This window comes from Chiloscyllium plagiosum, unplaced genomic scaffold, assembly GCF_004010195.1.
Source record: "Chiloscyllium plagiosum isolate BGI_BamShark_2017 unplaced genomic scaffold, ASM401019v2 scaf_13390, whole genome shotgun sequence".
NCBI classification, from domain to species: Eukaryota; Metazoa; Chordata; class Chondrichthyes; order Orectolobiformes; family Hemiscylliidae; genus Chiloscyllium; species Chiloscyllium plagiosum.
This window is the reverse complement of record NW_025212364.1, coordinates 15,079-26,209: the sequence shown is the minus strand read 5'-3', so window position 1 is coordinate 26,209 and position 11,131 is coordinate 15,079. Positions and strand designations below refer to the sequence as shown.

The 11,131-nt window shown below is 48.8% G+C and overlaps 1 protein-coding gene across 1 annotated transcript in view; it reads left to right on the top strand.

Moving 5' to 3' along the window:
* Positions 1-211: 211 nt before the first annotated feature.
* LOC122547375 (collagen alpha-1(XI) chain-like) overlaps positions 212-11,131 on the top strand; it is a gene marked incomplete at both ends in the record, with an annotated part of 22,074 nt that continues 11,154 nt past the window's right edge. The window contains 4 exons of the mRNA XM_043686001.1: positions 212-253; positions 490-552; positions 3,108-3,182; positions 10,054-10,150. Coding sequence (XP_043541936.1) covers positions 212-253; positions 490-552; positions 3,108-3,182; positions 10,054-10,150 — 277 coding nt within the window. The remainder of the gene's footprint in view (positions 254-489; positions 553-3,107; positions 3,183-10,053; positions 10,151-11,131) is intronic.

The window sequence follows — 11,131 nt, the reverse complement described above, 5'->3', positions numbered from 1 at the left end:
AACACAGGGTGCTGGGGGAGAGGGGTTACTGAGGGACAGTGTGAGGGAGCTGGATTAGCAAGTGTGTCTGTCTGTTGTGATTGTGAAACTCTCTCTCTCTCTCTCTCTGTGTCTTACTTTCCCCAGTTATCCTGCTCCATATTGACTGTCTATGTGTCGGCTAATCTAGTGTTCAGTTGGATAGTGATTATGTGTTTTTCCTTTGTTCTAGGGAATGCTGATTGAAGGGCCCCCAGGAAGAGAAGGACCATCTGTGAGTCACATGTTGTGAAACCCTGAGGACACTTTTGGGTTGTTTTCTCTGAGTTTCTGAATGGATTTAAATGTAGATTCTTTTTCAATTGCTTACATATGCAGAATTTGAATCTTTGAATGAGAATGTTAAAGTTGTCCTCTGGTTAAGAATGGTGTGGTATTATTTTGACCTGTCTAACTGGTGTCTAACTGGTGTTCCAAGTCTGTGATGTGACTTTTTGTGACTCTCTCCAGGGCAGTCCTGGGCGCACTGGACCCCCAGGACCTCCAGGTCCAGTCGGTGATCCAGGGCTGAGGGTGAGTGAGCCTGTTTGATGATGTACATTTGCCGCTGGGAAGACGGCTATTAATCCGTGGGATTCCTTCCAAAACTCCGCAAGTCATTAAACTGATTGCGAGTTGCAGCTTGTTCTGACTGGGATCAAAGATGAAAGATTCAGGGAAAATTTCCAGCCTCTGAAAACTGCCCAGAGATTGGAAAGGAAACTCAGAGCAGTTTGACAACATCCTGTACCCTGTCCCACCCCCTACACACTCCCCACCCCCAAATAAAACCCTCCACTGGGGGAGGGGTGATCTCAGGGGATGGCTGTGTGGGGAGAGGGAATCCAGTGTGGGGAGGTGGCAGTGAGGGGATGGAGAGGCTGTGGGAGGACATTGGGAAGGATGGCAGGGTGTGAGGGTCTAATCAGCTCGATGTGACCTCATCTCACCAACCCCAAATTGAAAGGTTCATTTGCTCTGGCACAGTGTAGTGTATTATGCACTGGCACTGTACAGTGTCCCATACACTGGCAGTGCATGGCCTGCTGTACACTGGCACTGTACAGTGTCCCATACACTGGCAGTGCATGGCCTGCTGTACACTGGCATTGTACAGTGTCCCATACACTGGCAGTGCATGGCCTGCTGTACACTGGCATTGTACAGTGTCCCAATACACTGGCAGTGCATGGCCTGCTGTACACTGGCACTGTACAGTGTCCCATACACTGGCAGTGCATGGTCTGCTGTACACTGGCACTGTACAGTGTCCCAATACAGTGGCAGTGCATGGCCTGCTGTACACTGGCATTATACAGTGTCCATACACTGGCAGTGCATGGCCTGCTGTACACTGGCACTGTACAGTGTCCCAATACAGTGGCAGTGCATGGCCTGCTGTACACTGGCACTGTACAGTGTCCCATACTCTGGCAGTGCATGGCCTGCTGTACACTGGCATTATACAGTGTCCCAATACAGTGGCAGTGCATGGCCTGCTGTACACTGGCATTGTACAGTGTCCCAATACAGTGGCAGTGCATGGCCTGCTGTACACTGGCATTATACAGTGTCCCAATACAGTGGCAGTGCATGGCCTGCTGTACACTGGCACTGTACAGTGTCCCATACACTGGCAGTGCATGGCCTGCTGTACACTGGCAGTGTACAGTGTCCCAATACAGTGGCAGTGCATGGCCTGCTGTACACTGGCATTGTACAGTGTCCCATACTCTGGCAGTGCATGGCCTGCTGTACACTGGCATTATACAGTGTCCATACACTGGCAGTGCATGGCCCTGGCACTGTACAGTGTCCATACACTGGCAGTACATGGCCTGCTGTACACTGGCACTGTACAGTGCCCATACACTGGCAGTGCATGGCCTGTTGTACACTGGCACTGTACAGTGTCCCATACACTGGCAGTGCATGGCCTGCTGTACACTGGCACTGTACAGTGTCCCAATACAGTGGCAGTGCGTGGCCTGCTGTACACTGGCACTGTACAGTGTCCCATACACTGGCAGTGCATGGTCTGCTGTACACTGGCACTGTACAGTGTCCATACACTGGCAGTACATGGCCTGCTGTACACTGGCACTGTACAGTGTCCATACACTGGCAGTGCATGGCCTGCTGTACACTGGCACTGTACAGTGTCCCATACACTGGCAGTGCATGGCCTGCTGTACACTGGCACTGTACAGTGTGTAATTCTCTGACACTGGATTGACATTGCCCATCACACTCTGGAACTTCTACCTTGTCCAAGAATAGTTTGGATCTGCCTCTCTCACCTATTCCCTCTCCCATTTCTGCCATTCCCTGAGAAACTACAAAGAACATAAAGTATCCCGGAATTCCCCTGCCCCCTCACAGCCCTCACATTGTTTGGGGAATTGCAGCCCCTTCACCAAACAGTGAGGGTGTGTTTCTTAATTCCTAAACCGCAAACACAATTGTCAGATTCTGAAGAACTTAAAACTCCAGATTCTTTTTGGATTAGGAGAAAATGTTGGCTTTTTGCACTTGGCAAATTCTGCAGTACTATTTTAAAAACCAGTAACAGGGACAGGACAAAACACATTTTATTTTCATGTTTAAATGTTCAACCCTGTCGCTGTGAAACCAACTCCATTGTGGTCTCTTACTGCCACCTGGTGGCAAATCCTGTTATAGCAGCTGCAGCCTAATTTCACACACACTCCCTGAAATCCCTTTCCGCTTGCCAATCCCAGAGCCACTCCCACCTCTAAACCCTGTCTCTTCCCTCCTCTCCCTGAACTCTCACCAACAGCACACTCCTCCCCCGTCACTGAGCAAGCTTACCCCCAGAGGTTGCTGCAAGTTTTAGGTCGAGGGCATTAAGGAGTTGGGGAGCTAGTAATCATGTGGAGCTAGTGTTCAGATCTACCATTGAATGGTAGAACAGGAACGAAGGAGTGAATGGCCTCCTCCAGCTCTTATCCTGATACCCCACCACCCATTCCATCCCCACCTTGAACCTGCTGTTCCCCCCTCTCAGGGGTCTGTCCATGGTTTCTCAAGATGATACATTGTGATTTTCTGTTTCGTCCTCCAACCAGGGACCCCGTGGACGATCTGGGCTGCCTGGGGCTGATGGCTTACCGGGACCTCCAGGGACCATGCTCATGCTGCCGGTGAGTATTCCTGCAACACTCAGATCACAGTCTGTCAGAACCTCACTCTCAGATACTGATAGACTGGACAACTCAGTAACCCATCCCCCTGGAGCCCCACGGTCAGACTGAAGCTACCTCGACGCTTCTAAACTGAAGTTTAAGTGCTTTTGACACTGTCCCCATCAAACACTCCCAGTACTGGGCCAGCACACGGTTAGGTACATAGTCAAACTACCTCGACATTGTCCCCATCAAACACTCCCACTCAAACGTTCCATTGTCGAGTGAGAGGGACCTGTCCTGGTGATAAAACACCCCAGGAGGCTCTCTAAGAGAAATGGCCGACCTCTGTCCTCAGACTCAGAGGGAGAGGGATTAGATTAGATGAGATTCCCTACGGTGTGGAAGCAGGCCCTTCAGCCCAACAAGTCCACACTGACCCTCTCAAGAGCAACCCACCCAGACCCATTCTCCCGCACCTAACACTATGGGCAATTTAGCATGGCCAGTTCACCTGACCTGCACATCTTTGGACTGCGGGAGGAAACTGGAGCATCCGGAGGAAACCCACGCAGACACGGGGAGAATGTGCAAACTCCACACAGACAGTTGCCCGAGGTGGGAATTGAACCCGGGTCCCTGGTGCTGTGAGGCAGCAGTGCTAACCACTGAGCCACCGTGCCACCCCAATGTAGTGACTGTCACAAGGGCAGCCAGGTGGACATCATAGACTTCGAGTTTCCTGATTGGAGGTGTTAACCTGGTCCAGTCAGGGAGCCCTGGCTGTGAGCTGACTCTGAAGAAGCAATGCTAAAGTCAAGGACTGATCCTGTGTAAATAAAGGATGATTTGGTGACGGCCTTTATGGAGTTATATCAGTGGGGTCGAGAATAAAGCTTTTGGGTGAAGAAACCCACTCCCAACAGTAGTCTTTGAGTTGGAGGTAAATATTTTCATACATCATGCTCTTGTTTGGGAAGCATGACTCGTTCACCCCTGCCATATGTGGAAAGAACACTTGATTGTTCCCGGCAAATGACATTTTGGCAGATGAAAAGCAACAAGTCATTCTCCTGACTGCCTGTGGAGCTGCAGCTGTTTTGGTTATTAGGACCCCGACTTTCTCTGAGGCACCAGTCGGAGGAGTTGTTGACAGTGAGGAAGGATGTGGCAGGTTACAGCAGGATATAGAGAAGTTGCAGAGCTGGGCAGAAAGGTGGCAAATGGAATTCTATGTAGCTAAGTGTGAGGTGATTCACTTTGGGAAGAATAACAAAAAGATGGGGTACTGGGCTAATGGTCGGATACTTGGTAGTGTGGATGAGCAGAGGGATCTTGGTGTCCATGTACACAGATCTCTGAAAGTTGCCACCCAGGTAAATAGTGCGGTGAGGAAGGGCACAACATCAAGGGCCGAAGGACCTGTACTGCGCTGTAATGTTCTAATATTATAATATCAAACACTCCTAGGTCAGGGACAGTTTGGGTTAGTTCAGAGTTAAGTCTCCTCTCCACCATCCCTGTCACACATTCGCAGGACAACAACAGCACAGTGGTGGATACAGTGTAACGCTTCCCCTTCACTGTGCCCATCAACTACTGCTAGGACAGTGACAGCACGGGGTGAGATACAGAGTAAAGCTTTCTCTGCACTGTCCCCATCCAACACTCCCAGAACAGGGGCATCTTAGGGTTACAGTGTAACGCTCCCATCAGCTGTGTTAGTTCATGTAGACTGGTTGATTGGGTGAGGCTGCTCCACTTTGAGGATTCATTTCTTCCTGTGGTTTTCATGTTGAACCTCTCCCAGTTGTTACAGTTTAATAGAATTTTAATTCAAGTAATTTCCAGTTGTGGTGGAGCTGGTTTTGCTCAGACAGCCTTGTCTGGCTGCGATTTCTATCTGTGGTGTAAACATCACTTCACATCAGTGGAACCGAAGGTTTGTGTTTGGAATAAGCCTGAATGAGTAGTCAGGTGTGTAATGGGAAAGTATATAAAGCTGGGTGTGTAACATGAAGATATGTAAAGATCAGAAATACAATCAGTGTGTAATAGGCAAGAGTGATCAGGGAATGTGTAAAGGGAGGGTGTGCAATGGGAAGGCCTGTAATGGTCAGGTTAATAATAGGAGGGAATTAGTGAAAGACGGAATTGTATTGAGGTCAGCCAGGTGGACCTCATAGAATATGGGTTCCCTGAATTGGGGCTGTTAACCTGGTCCAATCAAGGACCCCTGACTGACATCCAAATAGCAGAGGTTCTGTTCACTCTGAGGGAGCTAGATCAGTGTCAAGGACTTTTCATGTTTAAATAAAGGGTGATTTGATGAGGGCTTACCCGCCTTTGTGGAGTTATTTTCGTGGTGATGAGAGAAAAGCATGCCCCTGAAGAAATTTGCTCGCAGTGGTTGTCTTGAGTTGGGGTAAGCATTTCTGGTATAATGCTGTTATTTAGGAAGCTTGACTCGTTCAATCGTGCTGTCAAAGACTGGGCTCGGTTTGTGAAAAGGCAAATGACATTGGGGCAGATGATTAATTCTCTTGACAGCTTGTGGACCTGCACCTTTTTTGCTTATTCGGTGCCTAATGTTCCCTGAGACAGCAGATACTAAAACCTTTCAAGAGTTGGTGGATTTCATTAAGGAATGTTATGTTCCCAAGCTACCTCTAATTTTGAGATGTTAGCGGTTTTACACAGCAGCTCAAGAGCCAGGGCAATCTGTATCAGGATTTTTGACTAGGTTAAGATGACTGGCAGAGATACGTGACTTTGGTTAAACCCCTAATGATTTGATGAAAGACCGATTGGTATATGGGATTAATGATGTAACCATGCAAAGACGCCTAATAGCAGAAACCCAACTGGACTTCAAACAGGCATTATAACTGGCTCTGAAAATGCAGCAAGTACAGTATATGAGATGTACGGTATTCTGATGGAAGTGGACACCCTCGCCAGTCTTGGGGAATACCGCTTCACACAGGACATATCCTGAACAGAGGGACTCGAGGTCAGCCCATAGCAAAACCCCAAAGCAAAGCCAAGCTTCAGCCAAACTGGTAAAATTTTCCTCTCGATCCAGCTGACAGGCCGGTATGTGGACTCAAGACAGCAGGAGAGTCTCACTAGGCCGAAATGGAGTAAAATAATTCATTGGCTGGTATCCAGGAGAGTGAACACAGTGGAAAGTCCACCTACACCTGGATTGGAATAGTTAAATTCATTAGCAATATCCAAATTGAAAGAATCAAAATAAACATTTGCTTAAATGGTCACCTGGCTCAATATTGGCACGGTCATTTCAGTGATCACAGAATCAATCTCTAACAAAATTGGCTCTGAACTCCAATCCTTACGTTTATGCAAGAGCCTGGTTAGGCTGTGAACCTACACTGGGAAACCTTTCCAGATTAGGGGAATAACTTCGGTTCCAGTTTTTTACGAGAAGCAGCTGAGCCAGTCAGCACAGATTCGAATAAAAGGTTCAGGCCAAAGCTTGATGCGGAAAATTTTGTTGAGGAAGATTCACCTTGATTGGCTTAACCTTTTTCAATTAGAAAATAGCTACCTGAGTAAAGTCCTAATTAAATATCCAGAGGTTTTTCAGAAATGTCTTGAGACCATGAAAGTAGCCAAGGGCACCTTGCATATTGACCAGGAAGCAATTCCATGATTCTGCAAGGCCCGCCCAGTGCCATTTGTAATAGGGGCAAAAGTAGAGGCAGAAATCAGGAGGCTGGAAAGGGAAGGAACCATCAAACCAATCCTGGCTGTGGATTGGGCAACACCGGGCGTACTGACTGTGAAGCCTGACGGGTTGGTTCACCTTTCTGGGCATTTTAAACAAATGGTAACTGGATGTTTGAAACTGGATAAATAGTCAATCCCTCGCAGACAGGACCCCTACACAATGCTGACGGGGAGGGGTTGGGGGGGGCTGCCCTTCATGAAGCTGGACATGAGCCATGTGTACTTGCAATTGCGATGAAATGAGGATTCCCTGAAGTGTGCTACAATGAATATCCATAAGGGTTTATATCAAGAAATGAGACTGCCATTTGGGGTATGGCCAGCCTGGGCAATTTGTCAGTGGACAATGGAGAAGGTTTTTACAAGGTTTACACCAGATCACCATTTAGTTAGATGATGTGCTAATAACAGGGAAAACCAATAAAGAGCACTTAGAGCACTTGGACATAGTCCTTAGGAATTTATCCCAGGTGGGTGTACATCTGAAAAGGAAAAACAATGTGTTCCAGGCATCCCAACTGATCTACTTGGGCTGCAGAGCTCACAAGACCAGATGACAACGTTGTAAGGTAAAGTGAAGGTGATCAAAGGTGCCCTGGTTTTCATGCCTGATATGTTAGAAAAATTGAGTGCATCTTTTCCAATGTGCAGCATCCTGGAAGCGTCGGTCACAGATTCCAAGCCATCATTTACCAGCAGGGAATTTAGATATTTCCTAAAGTCAAATGAGATTCAACAGCTAAGGACAGCTCCGTACCACCCATTGTCCAGTGGCCGGCAGAAAGAGCAGTCCAAATTCTGACGGCTGGCTTGAAGAAACAGCCTAGAACCTTGCGAGATACCAAACTACTTGATTCTGGGACCACCCGATATGCAGGGATAGCACTAACAGCATTGTTAATGGGTAAAAGACTCCCCAGCAGGTTAAGCCTGATGCTCTTGAACCTTGGGGGGAGGGTGAAATGGCATCAGGAACGCCAATGTTGGACCCAAAGCTCTGCCAAACGAAAAAGACAATTTGGTACAGGAGATGACGGTGGAAGAATCATGGAAACGGCCCTGCTTGGGTAAGAGGCCTGGTCATTGCAAGGTCAGGAGCATTGAGATATAAAGTTAGGGTCAGTATGAAAGTCCTGAACAAGCGTGTGGACCAAATGAAAGCCACAAATTTGCAAACACTGCGGGAGGAAAGCACACTGTACCTCTTGGAATAAAGGAGAGGGTGCCGGAACCTGGGGCATCTGGGGCATGACCTTTTCTGTCAAGGTTTGATCACACCTCCGAATCCGAGATGAACATGGTGGCTGTAACTGCCTCAATGCCTTTGCTGCCCGAGGAATGGAGTGAAATGCAACCAAGGTTTTCCTTGCACAGGAGATGGTGAGCTGTTGTGTGTTACACGCTGCCCGAGCCCGGGGAAGCTGACCTGCTGTTGAAATGCCCCAGGAGCCTCTCCAAGGAAAAACACTGACCTACGGCCACATGAACTCAGAGGGAGAGGCATGTACTGATTGTAACAAGGTCACCCAGGTGGACCTCAGAGAATATGAGTTCCCTGATTTGGGCTGTTAATCTGGTCCAATAGGGATCCCTGGCTGAAAGATGAAAAGGGGAGCATCAAAGATTCTAACACTGAGGGCTGTCCCTGTGTAAATAACGGGTGACTTGGTGACAGGATATTGGCATCTGGAATTATTTCAACAGGAAGGCATAGCACAGGGTTAGATACAGAATAAAGTTCCCTCGACACTTTCCCATCAAACACTCCCATGACAAGGTTAGATGCAGGGTAAAGCTCTCTCTCCTTAAGGAGTTAATGGTGGCTAGGCAATGGCAGACATTTAAAGAACAAATAGAGAAACTTCAACAATTGTACATCCCTGTCTGGCAGGGAACCAGGGAAGGTGGATCCCCAATAGCTAACAAGGCATATACACTGGCTTTGGGGAGAAATTTAAAACTCACCAGAGGAGGTCAAAAGCTTTAATTCGGAAGGGGACAAAAGAGAGTAAGCTTGCAGAAAACATTAAAACTGACTGCAAAAACTTCTATAGATATGAAAAGAGAAAAAGACTGGTGAAAACAAATGAGGCTCCCTTACAGTTCGATTCAAGTGAACTCATAATGGACCACAAAGAGATGGCAGACCAGTTCAACAAATACTTAGGATCTGTCTTCACTAAGGTGGAAACAAATAATGTTCTGGAAATGCTAGGGGACAGAAGGTCAAGCATGAAGGAGGAACTGAAGGAAATCCATATTAGTTAGGAACTGGTATTAGGGAAATTGATGGGATTAAAACCTGATATGTCCCCAGGGCCTGATGCTCTGCATCCCACAGTACTTAAGGAAGTGGCCCTAGAAATACTGGATGCATTGATGGTCATTTTCCAGCATTCTATAGAATCTAGAAGAGTTCCAGCTGACTTTGGGATAGCTAATGTAACTCACTTTTTAAAAATAGAGGGAGAGAGAAAATGGGGAATTAGAGGCCGCTGAGCCTGACATGGGTGGTGGGGAGAATGCTGGAGACAGGCTAGATGCAGGAAAAATGTTCCCAATGTTGGAGAAGTCCAGAACTAGGGGTCACAGTTTAAGAATACGGGGTAAGCCATTCAGTACAGAGATGAGGAAGAATTTCTTCACTCAGAGTTGTGAACCTGTGGAATTCTCTCCAACAGGAAGCTGTTGGGGCCAGTTCATTAGATAGATTCAAGAGGGAGCTGGACGTGGCCCTTGTGGCTAAAGGGATCAAGGGGTTTGGAGAGAAAGCAGGAGTGGGGTACCGAGATCACATGATCAGCCATGATCACATTGAATGGTGGGACAGGCTCGACGGGCCAAAGGGCCTCCTCCAGCTCCTGTTTTCTATGTTTTGATGTTTACTCTTTTAATGTGAAATAAACTGAAAGTAAAGCTCTCTCTACACTGTCACCATCAAACACTCCCAGGACAAGGGAGGCAGGGTGAGGTAGAGAGTAAAGCTTCCTCTACCCTGTCTCTACACATATTGACTGAGCCTTGACAGACAGGGTCTGGTTGGTTACAAGATGTTAGCAGCAAGACTGCTCACTGGGGAAATGAATCTTTGTGTGTTTTCTGTAAGACACTCAGTGCTGAATCTTTCTTCCTGCAGTTCCGGTTCACGGGTGGTGGCAGTGCGGGAGAGAAGGGACCGATGCTGTCTGCTCAGGAAGCTCAAGCCCAGGCAATATTACAGCAGGCCAGGGTGAGTACCAGCATGGAGCCTGAGACCCTGCCCATATAGCAGGCAGGAAGCATGGGCTTGGAGAGTGACCATCCGGGTAGGACCCACTCCTTCCCTCCATTCAGAGCTCAGATATCACAGGACTGAGGATTCCACCAGGAGACAGTGGTGCAGTGACTCTGACCAGATATGGTGCTGCACCTACATGACAAAACCTCATCCTTGTCAGAAACACATTGCCCCTCAGAGTACACAATCCAACCCATTCCTGAGTCAGCACCGAGAGAGTGCAGCACTGTGCGAGGGTCAGCACTGAGGGAGTGCAGCATTGTCGGAGGGTCAGTGCTGAGGGAGTGCCGCACTGTCAGAGGGTCAGTGCTGAGGGAGTGGGCACTGTTTGAGGGTCAGTGCTGAGGGAGTGGGCACTGTCGGAGGGTCAGTGCTGAGGGAGTGGGCACTGTCGGAGAGTCAGTGCTGAGGGAGTGGACACTGTCAGAGAGTCAGTGCTGAGGGAGTGCTGCAGTGTCAGAGGGTCAGTACTGAGGGAGTGGGCACTGTCGGAGGGTCAGTGCTGAGGGAGTGCCGCACTGTCAGAGGGTCAGTGCTGAGGGAGTGGGCACTGTTTGAGGGTCAGTGCTGAGGGAGTGGGCACTGTCGGAGGGTCAGTGCTGAGGGAGTGGGCACTGTCGGAGAGTCAGTGCTGAGGGAGTGGACACTGTCAGAGAGTCAGTGCTGAGGGAGTGCTGCAGTGTCAGAGGGTCAGTACTGAGGGAGTGGGCACTGTCGGAGGGTCAGTGCTGAGGGAGTGCCGCACTGTCAGAGGGTCAGTACTGAGGGAGTGGGCACTGTCGGAGAGTCAGTGCTGAGGGAGTGGGCACTGTCGGAGGGTCAGTGCTGAGGGAGTGCCGCACTGTCGGAGGGTCAGTGCTGAGGGAGTGCCGCACTGTCGGAGGGTCAGTGCTGAGGGAATGCTGCACTGTCGGAGGGTCAGTGCTGAGGGAATGCC